The 22827-nt window shown below is 46.8% G+C and overlaps 1 protein-coding gene across 2 annotated transcripts in view; it reads right to left on the minus strand.

The window, feature by feature from the left end:
• The window catches only part of dennd2b (DENN domain containing 2B), a 412949-nt gene that overhangs the window by 238220 nt on the left and 151902 nt on the right, over nt 1-22827 (minus strand). For both annotated transcript variants that reach the window (XM_038808142.1, XM_038808141.1), the window contains exon 2: nt 7681-7785. In XM_038808142.1, coding sequence (XP_038664070.1) covers nt 7681-7754 — 74 coding nt within the window. In that variant the 5' untranslated portion in view covers nt 7755-7785. The remainder of the gene's footprint in view (nt 1-7680; nt 7786-22827) is intronic.

Below are 22827 nucleotides of genomic sequence, written 5' to 3' on the forward strand. Positions count from 1 at the left end.
CCCTGTTCCTAAACTTCCTGGTCCACCATCCCATGTGTTCCATAAACTCTCCCAGCTCCTTCAGCATCCTGAACCTTCCCATTGACTTAGGGCTCGGCCTGCCCACCCTCGTTCCGGCACACAGTTGATATCGCCCCCCCCCCCCCTTATAATCAACTGATGTGTGTCTAGGTCCGGGATTTCTCCCAGCAACCCCTTCACAAACTCCACATCATCCCAATTTGGCGCATATACATTCACTAGCACCACCAGCATCCCCTCCACCACCCTGCTCACTATCACATACTTTCCTTCCCAGGCCCCATACTCCTTTGGCCCCTACAAACCTAGTCCTTTGCTCAGCAACATAGCCACTCCAGGTGACTTTGAGTCAAACCCCAAGGGAACTACATGACTCACCCATCCCTTCCACAACCTGACCTGGTCATTCACTCAGAGATGCGTCTTCTGCAGAAAGACCAGTCACGCCTTCAATCTCCTCAGGTGCGCAAAGACCCGAGACCTCTTAACCGGCCCGTTCAGTCCCCAGACATTCCATGTTACAATTCTTACCAGCGGTTTATGACTCCATTCCCCTTTACCGTCTGCCAACATCCTGATTTTTCTGCCTTTAATTTCGCCCTGAACCCTGCCCATCCAAGATGGCCACCTTCTCCGTCCATGACAACACTCAGTCTCCCACTCTGCCATGTCACATTCACCCCTCCCCAGCCCTCCCGCCTGCTGCTCCCTGCCCCTCCACATCCCCTGCTCCATCCCCCCTCTCCATCCCATCGCTCCCCACCCGCAACCCCCCCCCCCTCCAGGCCACCCACTGCGGCCGATTCCCCCACCACTCCTCCATTCACCAGATTACCTGTCAGCATGGCAGCTCCTGCCCGAAGGCCCCTCCTACAAACCCCTCCACACCTATCCCCAGCATTCCTCCTTGGTCTGTGCGAACGGCTGCCTGTGGACCACACCCTCCATCTCCATACCCCTTGGGTGGGATTCTCCGACCTCCCGCCGGGCCGGAGAATCGCCGGGGGGCGGTGTGAATCCCTCCCCGTCGCTGGCAGCCGGATACTCCGGTGCCGGTTTGTCGGCGGGGTGGGAATCACGTCGTGCCAATCGGGGGGCCGTTGGCAGTGCCCCCCCCCCACCGATTCTCCGTTCTGCGATGGGGCGAGTGGCCGCCCGTTTTCGGCCAGTCCCGCCAGCGTAAATCAAACGAGGTCCTTACCGGCAGGACCTGGCTCTGTGGGCAGCCTGCGGAGACCTAGGGGGGCGCGCGGGGGGAACTAGCCTCGGGGTGGGCCCCCACGGTGGCTTGTCCCGCAATCGGGGCCCACCGATCTGCGGGCAGGCCTGTGCCATGGGGTCACTCTTTCCCTCCGCGCTGGCCGCTGTAACGGTCCACATGGCCGGCGCGGTGCATGCGCTGGGATCACGCCAGGACATGCTGATGCCCCCGTCCATGTGCTAACTCGCTGGTCAGCGGACACCCTTCGGCACCGGTTGGTGCAGCGCCAACCCCGCCAGCGCCAGCCTAGCCCCTGAAGGTGCGGAGGATTCTGCACCTTCCGGGCAGCCCAACGCCGGAGTGGTTCACGCCACTCCTCGGCGACAGTACGGCCTGCCCCGCCGGATAGCCGGAGAACCCAACCCATATCTGTGACCCCTGTGCTTCTCGGCATTTCTCCACTCATTCCAGCAATGCTCTCAGGGGTGATACTGCTCCCTCAATGGTCTTTGACCAGTCCAGGCATCTCTCTTCTTTGCTGGCGGAACTCTTCTCTGATTTACGCCATCAACTGCTCCATCTGGGGCTTTACCACTGCGGACGACCCTGCCCCTTCCACCATCTTCACAATTGTTGCTGCACCACAGGTCTCCTCCAGTTCCTTGGCCAAATCCTTTATTGCTTTTTGCTGGGTTTGGTAGCCAGTAGACATGCCACTCATGGGGGGGGGGATCATCTTTGCCATACCGTCTGCTACACTTTCCTGCTGAAACTATCTCACTCTCGGTAAAAGCAGCATTCGAACCGGAGCTGCCCTGTGTGCGACCACTCTCCATGGCTGCCACCGGAAGCTCTCTCCTCCACCTTTTCATAGAATTATAGAATCTCTCACAGTGCAGAAGGAGACCATTCAGCCCATCAAGTCTGCACCAACCCTCTGAAAGAGCACCGTACCTAGGCCCAATCCCCTGCCCAATTCCCGGAACCCCACCTAACCTTTGGACACTTAGGGGCAATTTAGCACGACCAATCCACCTAACCCGCACATCTTTGGACTGTGGGAGGGAACCGGAGCACCCGGAGGAAACCCACACAGACACGGGGAGAAACCACACAGACAGTCACCCGAGGCCGGAATTGAACCCGGGTCCCTGGCGCTGTGAGGCAGCAGTGCTAACCACTGTGCTGTCCTGCATGTACTTATGTTTATTTATTTAATATAATTGAAAATGAAATGAAAATCGGTTATTGTCACAAGTAGGCTTCAAATGAAGTTACTGTGAAAAGCCCCTAGTCGCCACATTCCGGCGCCTGTTCGGGGAGGCTGGTACGGGAATTGAACCGTGCTGCTGACTTTCCTTGGTCTGCTTTCAAAGCCAGTGATTTAGCCCAGTGTGCTAAACCATCCATTTGAGGAATGGTGAGTGTACCTCCTACTGTATATTCCAAAGCCTGTGATTCCAGCTTTTGGGTGAATGTATTCGTTTTTACAAAGCTAATGGCCAGTTCTTTTCATAATTTTCTGTATCGGTGTGTAATAGTCCTACTTTATCCACAAATCACCAATGTTTGATTCATCTAAGGCTATCATTGTCTCGCAACGCAGATTCCTTTGATGGTGACGGGTATCTAGCCACGCACCCCACAAAAGTAAGAAAACTGGTTTGCAGGAAAAGTTCAAATGCGCACCATTACAATATGCTGTAGGGTGTGCAGAGGGGAGGGTGGGGGGGGGAACAATGAGAAACATAACAGGTCTCGCGGTTAAATCAAAGGTTGCAAACCTCGACCTTACGACAGTGTTGGAACCCTCAGCTGAAATACCATCTCCCCGTTCAAGGTTTCCAATATCTGCTGTAGATTTTGTTTTATTCCTGAGCCTGAGCAAAGTTTTAGTTCATGCCAGAGAGTGGTGCAAATGTGCCATTAGATCAGGACTACAACAACTCAAAATCTGTAATAGTTACATGTGTCCTAAAAACACTGGCGAACAAAGTCGGAACCAGACTGAGGCGTCTCAAGCTTCGCCAATACAAGAGGTTGCTGGGGAAACACAAAACAGGCCAATAAAGGTCAGACATTGGGAAACTCATGTGGCTCTCTGAAGGTTTTGACAGGCATGCAGAGGTTTTGTGGCTGGCCTGCAGCAATCACAGAGCTGTGTGGCCAGAAAACTTGAGCTCATCTCCATTTTACAACAATGCTGTCAATAGCGCAGCATTCTTTCAGAAAGTATTTGGAATAAGTTTCCATTGCCGAAACCAACCAAAATGATCTTACAATAAGAACGTGTCAGGTGCTGCCCTCGTGGTTGTAACATTACAGGCTTTTCATTAAGCGGTTGTGACCTGACATCCTGGATGTTTGTCAAGGACAATTTCTTTCTTACAAGTAAAATATTCCTGACAACACAGGCCGTTGCCATTAATTCATTTTTAAAGAAATAAATGGAATGTCCATCCGGAGTTGGGACAATGTACTGAATTCACAAGCTCTGAGCGGTGTTTGACATAAACCCTGTTTAAAAAAACATCCAATATATCAGGCTTGCGAGCATAGTGGCTAGCACTGTTGCCTCACCGCACCAGGGTCCCAGGTTTGATTCCTAACGTGGGTCACTGTCTGTGCGGAGTCTGCACGTTCTCCCTGTGTCTGCGTGGGGTTCCTCCAGTTCCCTGGACGTGCTATTAGATAATTTGGACATTCTGAATTCTCCCTCCGTGTACCCGAACAGGCGTCGGAATGTGGCGACTAGGGGCTTTTCACAGTAACTTCATTGCAGTGTTAACATAAGCCTACTTGTGACAATAAATATTATTATTAAAAAGATGAAGCGATGTACCCATTTCAAAGATGTGACTTGAACAATCTCTGAAAGACTGTAATCTAAATTAAGCTCTACTTAAGTGATAATGGATGATTGCCCGCACTGTATCCAACAAGTTAGCATGGAAATAAACATAACCATACTTGACTGTTCTGCAGTTGTGTTGTAAGGATCACTGTACCCCAGCCAAGCATTGGAACCTGTGATGCTTTATCATGATTTTTTGTGTCCATTTTGGTTTGGGCTGTTCATTCTGCAAAACTATGGAATGGATTTTTCAATTCATCACACTGAGAGAAATGGGGAAAACATCCCTTTGTTTTCCACCACCTTAATTCTGAGGCTTAAAAAGCATTTTTTGCAATTCTACACACTAACCACACATCTATGCTTCTAACTATGATTGCCCATTTAGCTGTCTACCATGGGCAATATCACATCAGATCCTTACAGCCAAGAGAAAAAGGAGGTGGTTGTCTTCATCAAACTGCCTCACCGTCCTGCCCATTCAATACTGAGGAAGAGCGGTTTGCTCTGGGATGCCATCTTGAAATTCAGATGTTCCCATGTTCACCCACCTACTCAAGTAGGTATAAATGATCCTGTTTGAAAACAATCAAGGCTTTTTTTTTGCTATCCTTATCAACCAACACCACAGAAAAACAAATTACTTAGTCCTTTACTTCATTTGCTGGTTGTGGAACATTCAGTGCAAATTGGATGCTTTTGCCTACGAACAACAGTAACGACACTTCAGAAGTAATTAATTGACTGTGAAGCACTTGGGTGCATTCTGATGTTATAAAAACCTACATAAATGTACAAATTTGTTCTTTTTCAGTAATAAAAAAATATTTTAAATGGTCTGCGGGGTGGGGGGGGGAGGTATGTCGTTCAATGTTTTGTCTGGTAATGTTTGGCAGAATGAAATGAATTTTCCTGCTAGGTGTTTGTTAACTTGCATATACTGACATTTCTATTCGGTTAAAAATAGTTTGCTCATGCTTATGCCATACTCAGGTTACCATTGTTGCAATATATCCTTGCAGTTTATTATTTTACGCTGATTGCATCTTTTCAGCAAACTATCTGTTAATACCATGCATTAAACTTGCAGCAACTGTGTTACCGTTGTTAATCTCCCTGTGTGGAAATTATCGCTAAGCGAGCAATTTGGTACAGCACAACAAAACCAGCATATTTCTACGCTTAACTGTGTAACTCAATTTTCTGCCTGAACACTGCAATTTCACACAAGGGGTCCCTGAGGCAGTGAAAATGCCTGTTACTGAGCAGATGTACATTAACAAATCACTTGCTGTAATAATTCCCTTCCCCTCGTCATCACGACATACACAGGCATTCACATCACCGACCATGACTGCAGCTGTTTAGAGAAGGGGGTTTGAATAGAGTAAGGCCAGTCCCATGAACCTCGCTGTATGTACTCTAAGAAGAAAAAATAAACTGTTCTCAACTTTCATCTCATCTCAAGGCTCACGTGATAATTATTAACTGTTTGAGATACGTTGTTACAGTTGATTAGTCTTTCCTGTACATGAAACAGGAGTGCATTATTATCCGTGTTTCTGCCACTTTAGTCTGCTTTTTCCTTCATAAATTGATTGGTTTATGTCTCTTTTTTCTGTTGGCCACTGTCACGGTTTTCTGCGGAGATTAAATATTTCTCTGATCCTTGTTTATGTTTATTTATATTTTGGTCTGACAACACTCGATAGCTACGTTCTGCTATTGTGTCCATGCTGTTAAGTATTCCATGTATCTATGTGCCTTTAGTGTCATGATGTTCTGTGTTTTTCTTTAACTTCCCTCATTCCAGCCTTTAACTTATCGGGAACCCATAGTAATTTGATGGGAAATTGCAGGAGTAGCTGGGAGGGGAGATGGGGGCTGTGACGTGGGCAGTCACCCTGCAGAGGGTGAATGCGTTTTCATCATGTGCGAGGCTAAGCCACATTCAGTTCGAGATAATCCATAGGGCATATATGACAATAGCAAGGATGAGTAGGTTCTTTGAGGGGGTGGAGGATGGGTGTGGGCGATGTGCGTGGAGGCGCACGAATCACGCCCACATGTTCTGGGCGTGTCCAAAACTGAAGGGAGGAGTTTGTGGACACAATGTCAGAGGTGCTGGGAGTTGAGGTGGCCCCCCAGTTCAGAGATGGCGAAATTTGGGGTGTCGGAAAATCCGAGAGTGCGGGGGGGTTGAGAGAGGCCGGTGTTTTGGCCTTTGCCTCCCTGATGGCCCCGAGACGGATTTTGCTCAGGTAGCGGGACTCAGAGCTGTCGAAAGCGGAGGTGTGTGTGAGCAACCTGGTGGAATTCCTGAGGCTGGAGAAGGTCAAGTTCACCGTGAGGGGGGGGGGTCGGTGGATGGGTTCATCTGGAGGTGGAAGCTGTTTATTGATTTCTTCAAGGAGGTTTGAAGGGTCAGCGAGGGAGGGAAGGGGACATGAGAAGTGGGCCCCATTAGGGGAGGGGGATGGTATTGGTTGTTTATTATATTTTTGTATGGTTGTTGTTCTGCTTTTAATTGTTTACATGAAAAATGCCTTGAATAAAGTATGTTTTTAAAAAAAGAAATTGCAGGAGTATGTGCCAATTTACTGTCTCTGATAGGTCATCGCCTGTTTCTGTTGGTTTATTTTCTGTTGTTTGTAGGTTCATCAAGTAGCTTTTTTTTAAAAAGAACTTCAGTGGCTCGTGCCATATTCAGATCCTGTTTAACACAGAGGATGCCAGGTAAAGGGTAGAGAGTGAACAGGACGAGGGTATGACTAGGGGTCTTGACTGACATTGACTTTGCTGCGAGTGAAAATTTAAGAAATTTAAAAAAAGAAACAAGGGTCAAAAGTTGATTTATGTTTTAAAGATAAGACTGTCATTGGATGATACGTATTTGAGGAATTTACATGCAGCCCAGCAGAGTCCAGGCAGATGGCAGCCCTACATGTGGGTGAGGAATTCGACCCCATGTTGTCAATCATTTATCGTTCTGACTTGTATCCAAAACACTTTAGGTTTGGCAGCCAGTTTTGTGTGCCGCTGATTTGTATGGGCACTGAACAGTGAGGTCACGGCTGTCGTTTGCTATCTTTCTGATTTTCTGCATTTCAAGGAAAACTTTGATAATTCTTCTTCAATTGTGGCTTTGTCTCTGTATATTGTTTTGTTGTGCCGACTCTGGCATTTGCTCTTTTCATAGTACTGGCTGTTCTTGTAGTTTTGGATCTTGCCTCCCCTGTGTTTGCGTTTTGTGTCTACATTTCTTCAGATGGTGATTACAGCACAATTTCTGTCCTGATACTGTTTTGGGGAAATCGTGTGTGTTCAGGTCAGCTTTTATTGGGGGAATAGGTTGATCAAATTCTGCAAAATTGGCCATGGTCCTGAGCTACTGGGACCATGAGAGTACAATGCTATAGCAAGCAAATAGTAAGGACAAAGAATATAGCCCGTAAATTCAGACAGGTATTCTGGCAATTCGCTGGAACACTTTGAAGGGGCCAATACAAAACTTTGTGGAATTTGCCCTTAAGGAGCTTGGATAAGGAGCTGAAGATAAAGACATTTAAGAAGCCTAGGTAAACAGTCTGAACACATTGCCCACCTGGTGCTTGTGTCTCGAGCTACTTTAGTTGCTCCAGCTGTGTGATTGGCACTGGCATTCTTGTTGGCAGTCATCCTTATTTCGCCCCTTCGTATCCCTGGTCACCTGCAGAGGAAAGGGACATTTCATTAACCTAAACTCAGTGGATAATACTGGATCACCACCAACATGAGAAACCTGTTTATTGTGAGGGAGGTGAAATTGTCCCATTTGACAAATCATCTTCCATTAGCTAGAAATCATGGGGATGGATGGAAAGAATTGAATGACAATTGGTACATAGGAGTTGCAATCCTAGTGTTTGAAAACAAAAAACAAAAATGACTAGAATTTGTACAGCAACTATAACATGGTAAAGCAGTTGCTTCAAAGGGGTGTAGTCAGACAAAATTTGGCACAGAAGCACAACGGATATATTTGTAAAGGGATCCATCGATGCTGTAAAGATCACGTGTGACCTATTCATTATTTTCTCCATGCAACGACCCTGCCCTTGCTAAGCGTGTATTTGATTCCCTCTTCTCCGAGGTTAATATAGGCAGAGGACACGATCGAACGGCCACACTGCACCCGAATAGCAGTGTACCTCAGCACAGCGAAGCCGATAAAAGCCGGGAGATCCCACTCCCGGGATCTACCCGGCTCGCAATGCCTCACAAGATCAAACGCGATCTTGCGACAATGTAAATCCCGCTCATTGTGGGCGGGATCACTTTTTAGCAAATCTGCATATTAGAGCGAGGCGGCTAGTCCCACAAACGGGAATCAGACGGAACGGCATGCATGGGGGTCTCCCAGGGGCCCCCAGATGCTTGCCTAATGATTCATCCAATAGCAATGGGGACACAGAATTGGCTGAGTAATAGGACACAGAGAGCAAATTTTTTGGGCTGGTGGAAGGTTTGCAGTGGAGTTCTCTAGGGGTTGGTTTTGGAACCCTTGCTTTTTCTGATACATATTAATCTTCTTGGCGTGCAGGCGACAGTTTCAAAGTTTCCGGATGACACGAAACCTGGAAATGTTGTAAACTGTGAGGAGGACAGTGTGGAACTTCAAAAGGACACAGACAAGTTGGTAGAGTGGACAGACAGGCAGCAGATGAAATTCAATGCGGAGAGGTGTGAGGTGATGCATTTTGGTAGGAAGAACATGGCCAGACAATTAGGGGGGGCACGGTAGCACAGTGGTTGGCACTGTTGCTTCACAGCGCCAGGGACCCAGATTCGATTCCTGGCTTAGGTCACTGTCTGTGCGGAATCTGCACCTTCTCCCCGGGCCTGTGTGAGTTTCCTTCAGGTGTTCCAGTTTCCTCCCACAAGTCCCGAAAGGCGTGCTGTTAGATGAATTGAATATTCTGAATTCTCCCTCCGTGTACCCTAACAGGCGCCAGAATGTGGCGACTAGGGACTTTTCACAGTAACTTCATTGCAGTGTTAATGTAAGCCTACTTGTGACAATAAAAATTATTATTCTTAATACAATAAGGGATACAATTCTTAAAGTGTGTTGGAGCATTGGGACCTGGGTGGATATGTGCATAGATCACTTTTGTTCCATGTTCTACCTATGTTCTCTCATTGAAGGTAACAGGATAGTTGGAGAGAACAGTTAATAAAGCATATAGTATCCTGAGCTTTATTAAGAGGGGCATAGAGTACAAGAGCAAGGAGGTTATACTGAACTTATAACAGACATTAGTTATACCTTAGCTGGAGTACTGTGTACAGTTCTGGATGCCACACTATAGGAAGGATGTGAAGGTATTGAAGAGAGTGCAGAAGAGGTTTACAATAGTGGTTCAGTTATGAATATAGATTGGAGAGGTTGGGGACTGTTCTCTCCTTGGAGAGAAGAAGACTAAGAGGAGATTTGACAGAGATGTTCAAAATCATGAGGGGCTGGACAGATTAGATAGGGGGAAACTGTTCCCTCTCGTAAATGGATCTAGAGTGGGCGTGCATAGATTTAAAGTGATTTGTGAAAGAAGCAAATGAGATGTGAGAAAAAAATCTTTTTCACGCAACACGTTATTCGGAGCTTCTCTATGTGAAGCTGTCGGCCTGAAATCATAACCTACTAACTTGTGTCACATTGTGTTGAAACACCAATACACTGTCTCATACTCCCTCATATTTGGAAACAGGGGTGTTTACGCTGCAGCATCAATGCAAAACAACTTATTTCTAACACTTATCAAGCGGCTGGCTGGCACAATCTCAAAAATGCTGTCTAAAGAGGGTGAATTTTGTTTCTGACTTTACAAAAATGCCAACGGCTCATTCTTTCTGTGACTCTTCTTGGCTTTTTCATGAATTAAGACGAGATAAAAATATCCATTTGGATACAGGTAAAGCGGGTGGAAGCCTACACATTTCTTTTAGCACCAATTTATTAAGAAAATGGATTCTAATTCTCTGGTCATGGTTTCATGTCCAAGTGCTGTCACTCAAATGAGTTTCAGTGACTCTCAGCATTGCTCCTGGAAGAAAATAGTATTTGTAAATTAGTCCATGAACCATGACAATTCAGCACAAATGTAAACATTTTTGTAATATGTTGGTTGGATTTATTTAACCCCCTTGTTCAATCACCATATCTTAACCACATTAATCAAAATAATGAGACACTGGGGAGAGGAGGACGAACAATTGAGAAAGTGTCGGCAAATCATGTGATCAACGATCATTCTCCTAAAAATTAAAATCTACCCCATCTTCAAATGTAAAGATGTAGTTGAGTCTTAGCTGGTTTCTAAATCTGTTTCAATGAAAAATCCGTTTTAGACGATAACAACTTTATTAGCACCTTTAAATGTAACAAAAGACCACAAGGCTCTTCACAGGAACATTATAAAACAAATTGGTCGATTGATAATACAGAACTTGAGTATAGCTGAAAAAGAGACATGCTGCTGAAGCTTTTCACCTTCCACTCATCAGGACAGATTTGCAAGAATATCAATCATAAAGGGAACAATAATTAATACTGATTGAGAAGAGTGATCTGATTGGTCGGCAAGTAAACTTTGATCGGTAGTGGAATTGCCATGGAGAATGCACGAAGGCACATAGAGTCCAATTGTGCCTCAACTCGCAGTAGAGATTTGGATGACCTCAAGTTTACGGACGCTAGAATGTGGGAGACCAGCCTGGTGTGTCTTGGAATATTCTCGAGGTAACAAAGGTATAAATGAGGATTTCAGCAGCAGATGAGCTAGGACAGGGGCAAAGTTGTGTGAAATTATGGAGGTGAAAATAAGTCGTCTTAGTGATGGCATGAATTAGGTCAGAAGCTCACCTCAGGATCGATGTGATACCAAGGTTGTGAACAAACTTGCTTAATCTCATACTGTTACCAAGGAGAAGAATGGACGCATGGTGGTACAGTAGTTAGCACTGCTGCCCCACAGTGCCCAGGACACAGGTTCGATCCCGGCCCCGGGTCACTGACGTGTGGAGTTTACACATTCTCCCAGTGTCTGCGTGGGTCTCACCCCCACAACCCAAAGATGTGCAGGTGGATTGGCCACGCTAAATTGCCTTTATTGGGATAAAGAAATTGGGTGCTCTAAATTTATTTATTTTTTAATTAAATGAGAGGAATGGAGTCGGTTGCTGGAAAACTGAGTTTGGAGTGGGGGCATCAGAACAAATCAATCATGAAATGAAGTAGAATTTCTGCAACTTTTTAAAAAATCAGCCTATCCATTGCAAATGTTCAAGATATGCCTGGGGTTGGATTCTCTGTCGGTGGGACCCTCCGTTTCCCCGGCAGCACACTTATGCCTGCGGATTTCCTGTCGGCATGGTGGTGCCCACAATGGGAAGTCCCATTAGCCGGCTCACGGGACAGATATGAGCTTGACAAGGGGGTTATCAGGGGTGAAAGGTTATCGGGAGGAGGTTGGAATATGGGGTTGAGGTTACGATCAGATCGGTCATGATCTAAGTGAATGGCTGGACAGGCCCGAGGCACCGAGTGTCCTATTCCTGCCCCTAATTTGTACATTTGTAAATTCATATGTTCAAGCAAATGTCTATTGTCTTGAGTCTCCCACTTTGTGGACTAGTTTGGGAATGCAAAGGAAATGATGAAAGAAAATTTGTGTTTCCGCATGAAGCGGTCCAATATAAGCAAGGGGTAAATTTCCAGTCCCGCCCACCGTGGGAATCATCATGGGGTGGGTAGGACGGGAAATCTGGCGGACCATTTAAAAGGCCGGCAATTTCCGGTCTGGGGGCGGGCGCGACCGGAAAATCCCACCCCAGGTGTCAGAACGGGAAAATCGGCCGTACTTTATTTCAAATATTTTTCTCAACTTTATTCTTAAACTTAAACCAAAAAACAGAAGAAAATTGTAAATATTCAAGTTGCAACAGACACTGCATCTGTGGTCGTGCCAATATTTCAGGCATAAAGTGGAATATTTTAGACGGGCTATTGCAGCCTATTCCAGGAACACAGCTTGTCTGGAAACTCCCCAGCGATGCTGAACTGCCCTTGGATTTAGAAAGGTTAACGGCACCCAGGAGCATGTTCTAAATATTTTTATAGTACGGTTTAAAAGACGTGCTTCATATTTTGTCGCAATGGATTTAAAAAGTGGTGTGTCCTACAGCGATCTATTATTGCACAGGCAATTCTTTCTATGTGTCCAATATGATAAGTTGGAGGGAGGGGTGGAGAGGCCTGGCAACTGGAACATGTTCTTTTTCCCACACAGTGACAACAGAAGTCAGGAGCAGGCCAGTGATGATGACATGACTGTGAGAGCCAAAGCTCCCTTATGTTACTTTGTAAGAAGGTGGTGCTAATAAACTGGTTGAAGCAGCTCATTTGGCTCACTGGCCCCGAGAACTCCTATGACTGGAAAGGGTGATCTGTGCCGGGGGAACCCGATATGTGGGTGGCATCTCGTTCCTTCGTGCTACTCGTCCTTTAAAAGCGGCCAGTTGGAGGGAGCTCATGGATTTTCTATCTACCAGGTCACTCGATCCCGAATATTTAAGTGAGCCTTATGGCCCATTTAAATACCGGGATGTCGGATTCACCCGGCCCCTGGGACTCAACAGCCGTGCCTGGGAGACTTCGCCAATGCGCCGTTTAGTACTGGCCCACACAAACATGGAACTGCCGTAACGGCACCTGGGGGAGTGTCCAAGGCCATTGGAGACCCCCAAGTGGTCGGGCACAAGACAGGGTGGCATCCTGGCATTCCCCTGGTGCCTGGGCACCTTGACAGCGCTGCCCAGGTACTGCCAGGGTGCCTAAGTAGCACTGCAATGGTGCCGGGGCACTGCCAGGGTACCAGGATGGCAATGCCAGGGTGCCCAGGTGCCAGGTTGGCACTGCTATTGGTGAGGCCCAGGGGGAAGGGGCCTTGCCAAGTTGGGGGGGGGGGGGTGAGGGGAGATCAAATGAGAGGGGGAGCCTAAAAGGGGAGGGTGGGTAGGTGGAAGATTGGGGCTGCCCGTCAAAATAGCACCCTGTTCTGCGAGGAGCCACTGCCGATGCAGGAAATCACTCCAAGTGCAGCCTCGGCAATGGGAAACATTTAACCGTGTGTTTCCCGGTGCTCGCAGTGCTGAGAAACACATGGCTATACAACACAACTCGCGTTGAATAAAGTGCCTCAACGGGGAACCCACGGCCAAGGCCACACATCGACCCGTTTTGTACACTGAGGAGCTCTGCCCGTCGGAACCATTTTTAAATGGCGTCCCAATCTGAGGCCACTGAAGCAATCCCGAACCCGCCCTCCCAGCCTGAACGCACCTTGCGAGGCTCTCCGCGCCCCCCCCCCCCCCCCAAACACCCACGCAGGGCCCAACACCCATCCCGGTCACGCACGCATGAAATGCCAGCTTGCAGGTTGGCAGTGACACCTGGACACCGCCAGGCTGGCATTGCCAGGGTGCCAGGCTGGTACTGCCAGGGTGCACAGGTGGTACCAGTGCCAGGACACGACTCTGCCCAAAGGGCATGGAGCTGGAGGCCTCCAATCCTCCATTCCGCCTGGCCGCTGTTTGTGAGGACCAGTGTTGAACGGCACTCGCCAGGTTCCTGAAAAAAATTGCTTGAGCGGCCCACCCTGTCGGGAACTCGGCCCGTCGAGGGCAGAGCATCGGGGGAGGGCCTCAGGTGACGTCCTGAGGAATCCCTGGCGGTGTGCGGTGTACTCGTAGGGAGCAGAGCACCGCAAAAGCTGCAGCACCCCTGTTTTCGCCGCCAAATTATCCGGCCGATCGCCAAACGCGATTTCGGTGTCGGAGACGGGGGACTCCCACCCAAGGACTCGGCTTGGAGAGCATGCTGATCAGACCAGCAAAGTCATCCCATCTGAGCTCAATGGAATGCCACGTTTGGATGAATGAAGAGAGTGAATCTGACATCAGTTTATTCAACTCACATCAAACACTGCATCTCGTGGATTAACTATGATCTAATGAGATGCATGTGGCCATTCACCATCATGACCATCAGATAAGCTTTCAATTATTTCAGCCATGAACTGGTGTATAATCATCGCTACATTGCATAAGTGTCTGAAGAAACATCCATTTAAAAAAAAACTATAATCATCTTTCACAACCTCAGGATGGCCCGACACACTTTATAACCAATCAAACACTTTTGAAGTTTAATCTCCGTGTGATGTGGGAAGCTGCATTGATATAAATTCCTACCCAATTAGGTAAAATTATTAAAAGAAAACACAGTCAGCACAGTACCAGGGATAAACCATGATTGGAAACGACGATATAAACGTAGTCAGTGAAACCTTGATCCACCAGGCATAGCTTGCTGAAATAGCTACCTTGGAACATCTGTGTCCCAGAATCTTGTAAATAGCAGCCTCTTCCGAGATAAAAGAATGATTATTTTTTCCCATGGATATGAAATGACCAAACCCCAGAAGCAGTTGAATATGTTGTCATTAAATAGATTCCATTTGCAGACTTCATTGTAAATGTTCGGTTTCATGTTCAGAATGTTGAGTGTAAATATTATGAAAACCCTTCCCACTGTATAATTAGGTCATGAGAATCATAACACAAACAAATTCTTCTGGTAACTTGGACTGATTGCAATCAAAACACAAATTACAGAGACTGTTTATAATGTTTTCCAAATTTTCAAAGCAGATCTTATTCCTCTACGTTAGTTTTACTCATTCGCCACAGTCAACTGAATATCTCTCCCCCCCCCCCCCCCCCCCATTTCCAGAATGTGGCAGCAACTGGTACCAACGTGAAAACGACTGCACGAGTGGCTGAACCTAAACCTTTGGCGATGATATCAAGACAGAAAGCAGAGACAATAATGTTGCCCCTTAATGCTAGTTACTCTCCAAACCAGTAATATAAATCTATATTTTTGCAGCATATTGTTGGAGTATTCCATATCTGTCATCATTCCAAAGAACTTATTTGGGTTGAAATCACTGTACAATATTAGTAACTCATACATTTGTGAAGTTCCATTACTTTAACAGAGGTATTGCTCCATTCAAAGCTTTTGCTAAAATAGTGGACAAAGGAATTTCATTCAAATGTATCGATACATTTATTACCGATATCACACAGTATCATTTCAACTCAATTTATCTTTCAATGGTGTTTCCAAAACATTTTCTGTTCATAATAGCCAAATACCACAACCAAGTGCTGTTTGTGCATTTCATACTCACGAACATCTGCTTAGATTGCCTGTTGGCTCCCCATCACTGTGTGGCCAGGAGTTATGGAGCTCCGTGCACTCAAATGAAGGTATTTAATATGAATGAATTTGAACTCTGGTCCTTGGATTTCTAGTCCAGAGACAATATCACTAAGCCACCACCTCCTTCCCTCCTCCCTACTTGGCCCTACTCCTCCTTTTCTTACCCTGATGTTATTCACATACACGTAGAAGACATTGGGATTCTCTTTTATGATACACCCACTCTCTTTTCACACTCCCTCTTTGCTTTCCTTATTTGCTTCCTCATTTCCCCTCTGAAACTTCTGTGCAATATGTTAAACTAAGTGTAAAAATGTAATTGTGAAAACTAGAATCTCTGGATGGAATACCTTGGGCACTTAGTTAAATATTAAGCAGTTGCTGCAGGGGTAGATTTTGACCATGTGTGATTGTGTAAAATAGGCGCTGGCAAATCACTGTAGTGATCTCTGTATATCAATATACATGATCAATATATGTGATGCTAGTACAGACAATTGAACACTAGAGGTCTCACTATCAGAACCTATATTAATGGTTTTCCCGCTCTTTCTGATAGCAGTGTGCATCAGGAGTGCAGAGAGAACAGACATAGTAAAGCTAGAGAAGACGTTATTTGTTATCAAAGCATTGTATTGTATAATTTAATTAGTTATCTCTACAATTGATTCTTTATTTACCAGTTGAGTATTAAGTTAAAGAATTCTCAATATTTATTTATATTATTCAATAAATTAGTTTATATTTAAAAGAGGACTATTACTCATTTCAACAACTTGGCTGGTTCAAGAGAGTAATATATATATATACATATTACGCAAGGTAATATAACAATCACCTGCCCAATTTACATCCCTACTGACTTGACAGGGATGGAAAATGAGCAGCCAGTTTGCCATTATCTATAACTGCACAATCCCTCAGCCTCAGATGACCTTCTGTCACTCGCCTCAATGCACCAAATACATTTCCGTAAGGGGGCTTCACTCTAAATGACAAGACTGTCACATCGATGTGGAATCTGTAATGTAACTGGCCTGTTAATAACTATCACCTTTAGTCACTTCGCAACAACAAATAATTAGATTTTTTATTTATTGTATACTCCCCATGTTTTTCCTTTTCCTCTTTCTTTTATTTTTGATTACTTTTTATTTTGCCTCCTTTGCCTTCCTCCGAATCTGCTCTCTTCTTATGATAGACTCTGCTTCTGCCATAGCTGTTTCGAGTTCAGTCTCCAACCAGAAGATGGGGGGGAACCTCTTTGTGTTGGATAGTGCAAATGAAAAATTAAAAGATGAGTTGGTCTTTGCTCAGTCACTTACTGTCAGGCCCATCACTATCCATTCAAAAATAAGAGCCATTCAGCAATGAGGATGTAATGACAGACCCAGAACATAATGAAAACCTTGGTCCAATTACATAAACTGGAAATCAGAGTTTTAACTGCGATTTCTTTTGTAACTTTTCATCAAACCTTGGGTAATAAATAGGGCCTTGGTAACAAAATCATTAGGCTCATGTATCGTGAGTTTGTGGACTAGTCATTAAATTTAATGGCATTTAAATGATGCCGGAAGAGCTGAAAAAAATCTTAGAAAGCCAATCTATCAGGACTGATGTGATTAAGTCTGATTTTGGCACAATTGAGCTTGTACCTTGTTTCATAAGGTCTTTTATTTTTTGATGTTTCAGATTCATGAGTGAGCCATTACATCAAAAAATGAGTAAATTATGAAACCAGGTCACACGTGCTTAGAGGTTTTGCTAAGAATATGGAATAGCGCAATTGAAAAAGATGAGACACAAATGCAGTGCATGAGTAGGACCAGAAGTGGTGGATTTAAGCGAAAGAGGGTATGAGATCTGAGTTAGTTCAATGATAGACCAGTTCATCAAGCAGAAACAACTCTTTGGGAGTGCAGATCCTCAAGCTCACCAACAAACTGGTTCTTCAAAAAAATGTGCATTCCTTAGATATGTCACTAACTACCAAACTTACTCAGTGCATAGAGAATCATAGAATGGTTACAGCACAGAAGGAGGCCTTTCGGCCTGTCGGGTCCATGCCAGTTCCCTACAAGAATTCAGCCAGTCCCACTCCCCTGCCTTATTCATGCAGTCTTGCAAATATTTTCTACTTCGGTAATGATCCAATTCCCTTTTGAAAGCCACAACTGAATCTGCCTCCACCATTCTTTAGGATATAGGCCCACAACCACTCACTGTGCAATAAAGTTTTTCTTCATGTCATCTTGTTATGAAATCCATTGCTATGTGGGCCGCTTGGTGCTAAATTAGCAGTGTGTGGAGAGTGTAACATTGAAGGCGTAGGGTGTTCCTCCTGCCTAGTAACAAGTGTGGGCCTCCCTGGGAGTAGTTTGATAGGACACCAGTTCAAGGGTCAGTGAACAACCCTTCTTGAGACAAAAGCAAATTACTGCAGATGCTGGAATCTTAAGCAAGATAATTTGAGACAGGGGGCATGATTCTCTGATCCTGAGGCTAAGTGTTGAGGCCGTCGTAAACGTTGCTCCAGCTGCTGATCCTGGCATCAGATGGCACCGCGGGGTCCGCGCATGTGCAGTGGGACCGGGGCCAACGTGCCCACACTTAGTGGGACTGGCGCGATTGCCGCACATGCGCGGTGGATCCCTTCTCCGCACTGGCCCCGCGCAATATGACGTAGGGCTAACGGGCCGGCGCGGAACAAAAGAGGCCCCCAGACCGAGAGGCCAGCCCGCCGATCAGTAGGCCCCGATCACGGGCCAGGCCACAGCGGAGGCCCCCCCCTGTGGTCGGACCTCCTCTCTTCCCCTCCCCCCCCCCCCCCCCCCCCCCCCCCCCCCCCCCCCCCCTGTCCCCCCAGGCCGCCCCCGGATGCATCCACGCCGAGGTCCCACAGGGTAAGAGCAGGTGTGAACGGCGCCGGCGGGACTCGTGTTTTTTTGTATGGCCACTCGGCCCATCCCAGGCCGAGAATCGCCGGGGGCCCCCGGCCAGCGCCGCGTGACCGCGCCGGTGCCAATGGCGCCGATTCTCCGCTTTCCGGAGAATTGTCGGGGCAGCACCGCGCGATTTGCATCCGGTACCGGAGATTCTCCGGCCTGGCCTGGGCTGAGAGAATCCCGCCCAGACAGTTTGCGGAGCGTCAGGAGCAGGGGAAAGAAGCTCCATGCTGTCACAGTGCTGCTGTTAGCTCTGAGGAACTGATAAGAGGGCTCAGGGGATGCCCTGGGAGTCAATATAATTGTGTAGAGAAACTCAGAGGAAATGTGAAGCTAGCTGTCTATCAAAGGACTGAAATTACACCAATAAGTAGCAGTTGAAGGGCAGACTTGAGAGTTCAGGGAGAAGGAATCTCAGAAGGAATCTTGAAACCCTGTGTGGTGGACCATTGTTAAATCTGTCCGAGTGGGAGTGGGACTTTGAGAGAAAATTCTGAAGAGAGATTATTGAAGGTGAAGCTGGGAATCCAGGGTTTCAATGAGATCATTTGACTTGGTGTTTACTGACATCTGGGTGAGTTCTTGGGAAATCCATCGACTGTCTTGGTTGCATCTGCTATTTACTCCAGTGTGCTGTGTATGACCACAGATCATCTGTTATTTCACATGTACCTCACAATCTAACATTCGTACATGTTGCAGATTGTTTTAGCTTTCTGAACTTGTCCAGTAAATTTGTTTTTGCTTCTCCAAAACCCATGGAACCTTGTGGCTTTATACCAAAATCAGATGCCTTGAATCTCAAGCTTTATCTCGTTTAAACAAAACACTATTCGTCCCTAACTGGGTCTCTCCCTAACATCTCGGGGTCTGGCCAAGGATCATAACAGCCTTTAGTTTGTTTGCCATTTACATTAAAATGACAACTCTCTGGTTCCCGCTCCTTCTTCTCGTGGGGGCAGTGTTCTCTCCATCTACTCCGCCCACACCCGTCATGATATTGAACAATTCTATCAAATCTTCTCTCAGCCTTCTCCTTGCTGAGAAAAACAACTCCAGATTCTCCAATCTGCCCACGTAACTCAAGTTCCAGGCACTCAAGTCGACTTCATTCACGCTGTCACTATCTCTTGTGTTCCCTGGGCTTTAACATTGCTGAAAACATGTTATGCAGCACTTTATTAAACACCTTTCGGAAGTCAATGCAAACCACATCAACAGCATTAACCCAGTGACCCTCCCTGCTAACGTAACAAAAAGCTTAATCAAGTTAGTTACATGCTACTGTTAACTTTGTCTCGCATTATAGTTTCGGAACATTTTCAGACTAACAAGGTAAACTGAGTGGTCTTTGTTTATCCTCAGGCCCTTCTTTTTCAAAAGTGTGACATTCACCGTTCTCCAGTCACAGAATGGTTCCAGCACAGGTGGAAACCATTCGGCCCATCATGTCTGCACCGGCTCCCTGTAGGGGCAATTTACCTGGTGCCACATTCCCATCTTCCCTCCCGTATCCCTGCCTATTCCTCCTTTTCAGATAAAAATCCCCAAATCCCTCTTGAAAGCCTTGATTGAATCTTCATCCACCACACTCTTATGCAGTGCATTCCAGAAAAATGTTTCTCTTCATCTCTTCATTGCTTCTTTTGCCATTACCTTGAATCTGTGCCATCTCATTTTCCATCTTTCCACTAATGGCAGCAGTTTCTCCCCATCTACTCTTTCCCAGATGCCTCATGGTTTTAAACACTTCCATCAAATTTCCGCTCAATCTTGTCTTCTCCAAGGAAAACAGTCCCAACTTCTCCAAGTTCCTCATCCCTGGGAAAGGTTCTCATTCATCTTTTCTGCGCACTTTCCAATGCCTTCACATCCTTTCTAAAGTGTGGTGCCCAGAACTGGATGCAATACTCCAGTTGAGATTGAACCAGTGTTCTATGCAAGTTTAACATAACTTAGAAAATGCTGGAAAAATTCAGCAGGTCTGGCTGCGTCTGCGAAGGAGAGAAACAGAGTGAATGTTTTATGGCCAATATGAACTCAGTTCTGAGTTGTCCCCTTTAGCAGGCAGAATGGAAAGACAGTATGCTATTTAAATGGAGAGAGATTGCTGAACTTTGAGCTGCAGATGGATCTGGGTGTCCTGGTACACAAATGTTAGTAGTCAGGTACAGCAAGTGATTAGAAAGGAAATGGAATGTTGGCATTTATCGCAAGGGAAATGGAATATAAAATTGTGGAGGTTTTACTGCAGTTGTACAGGATCTTGGTGAGACCGTGGGCTAGATTGTCTGGTTCTCCAGTAGTGTGTTTCTCAGTGGCGGCAGCTTGCTGGCTGGCAGCGGGATTCTACACTCGCGCTGCTTGTCAATGGGATTTCCCATGGAAGTCACCCCACACTGCCAGGATACCCGCAGGCGGGAATGCCCTGCCGGCAGGAATAGTGAATCGCAATGGCCGGAGAATTCTGGCCTACATCTGGACCACTGTGTACAGTTTTGGTTTTCTTATTTGAAAAGGATTTAATGGTGTTCGGGGCAATTCAGAGAAAGTTTGTTCGACTCATGCACGTGATGACGGGCTTATCTTATGAAGTAAAGTGGTTAGCACTTTGGCTTCACAGCGCCAGGGTCCCAGGTTTGACTCCCAGCTTGGGTCACTGTCTGCGCGGAGTCTGCACGTTCTCCCCGTGTCTGCGTGGGTTTCCTCCGGGTGCTCCGGTTTCCTCCCACAAATCCCGAAAGACATGCTATTGGGTAATTTGGACATTCTGAATTCTCCCTCTGTGTACCCGAACAGGCGCCGGAATGTGGCGACTAGGGGCTTTTCACAGTAACTTCATTGCAGTGTTAATGTAAGCCTACTTGTGACAATAAAGATTTATTTTTAAGAGTGAGAGCTGATATATGATCTTGAGGGGATTGAGCAGATAGATACCATGAGGATGTTTCCGCTTATGGAGGAGACTAGAACTGGGGGTCACAGTTTAATAATAAGGGACGCAATTCTCCCATCGAGAGACTATGTCCCGACGCCGGAGTGAAAACCGGAGTGTTTCACTCCGGCGTCGGAGGCCGCTCCCAGCCCCCTATTCTCCCACCCCCAGGGGGCTAGGAGCGGCGCCGCGACATTTACGCGCAGCGCTGCGTAAAAGTGGCGCAGCGTAAATGACGTCACCCGCACATGCGCGGTTGCCGTCCTCCCCGCAGCCGCCCCGCAAGAAGATGTCGGATGGATCTTGCGGGGCGGCGGAGGAAAGGAGGTCCTCCTTCAGAGACCTCTTTTGAGCTCCCCCGGTGCAAGAACCCCCCTCACCCCCCCACAAGCCGACCCCCCAGCGTTCCTGCGCTGTTCCCGCCGGCAGTGACCAGGTGTGGACGGTGCCGGCGGGAACCCGTCGTGATGGGCAGGCCGTTCGGCCCATCCGGGCCAGAGAATCGCCGCTGGCCATTACAAACAGCGAGCTGCGATTCTCCCAGCGGCCAGCCGTGAATCTCGCCGCGCCGGTTGGGGGGGGGGGGGTGGGAGAATCGCGTGCGGGTGTCAGGACTCACACGGCGCCCCGGCGATTCTCCAACCTGGCGTGGGGGGGGGGGGGGGGGAGAGAATTCCACCAAAGAGGTTTCCTTTCAAGACTGAGATGACGATAATATGTTTCTCTCATAGGTTCAGTAGTATATGCAATTCTCTTCCCCAGAGAAAAGTGGAGGCTGGGTCATTGAATTTATTCAAGTCAAAGTCATAGACATATTTTTGACAGACAAGATGGTCAAAGGCTACAGGGAGGAGCCCCAGCAAAGTGGAGTTGTGACCATTACCAGATCAGTCATGATCTTATAGAAAGGGAGAGCAAGTGAAATATCTGAATGGCCTACTCCTGCTCCGACATCCTATGTTTCTTCACACCCCCATCCACATCTGTCTATGGCATAACCTGCTGGCAGAGTGGCAATTAATGCAAACTGCCCCTACTCCATAATCAGCCACTCAGAGATGCAAAAAGAAAGGCTCCAATAAATCTCCTTCTAATCTTCCATCCTTCCCTGCAAGGAAACACCAGCATTAAGAATAAGCAATAATCAAGAATTAACGAAAGGCTATTAAAATTGCACCCCCAACACCCACAGTCTTTCCACCTCCAAGCTGATGTGCCTATCATTCACCTATCCCTTTTTACCAAAAATACAATCATAGAATTTACAGTGCAGAAGAAGGCCATTCGGCCCATCGAGTCTGCATCGGCCCTTGGGAAGAGCACCCACTTAAGCCCACCCCATCCCCGTAACTCAATAACCCCACCTAATCTTTTTGGACACTAAGGACAATTTATCCTGGCCAATCCACCTACCCTGCACATCTTTGGACTTGTTGGAGGAAACCGGAGCACCGGGAGGAAACCCACGCAGACACGGGGAGAACGCGCAGACTCCGCACAGACAGTGAGCCAAGCCTGGAATCGAACCTGGGACCCTGGAGC

The sequence above is a fragment of the Scyliorhinus canicula genome, chromosome 9 (assembly GCF_902713615.1).
Source record: "Scyliorhinus canicula chromosome 9, sScyCan1.1, whole genome shotgun sequence".
Taxonomy (NCBI): domain Eukaryota; kingdom Metazoa; phylum Chordata; class Chondrichthyes; order Carcharhiniformes; family Scyliorhinidae; genus Scyliorhinus; species Scyliorhinus canicula.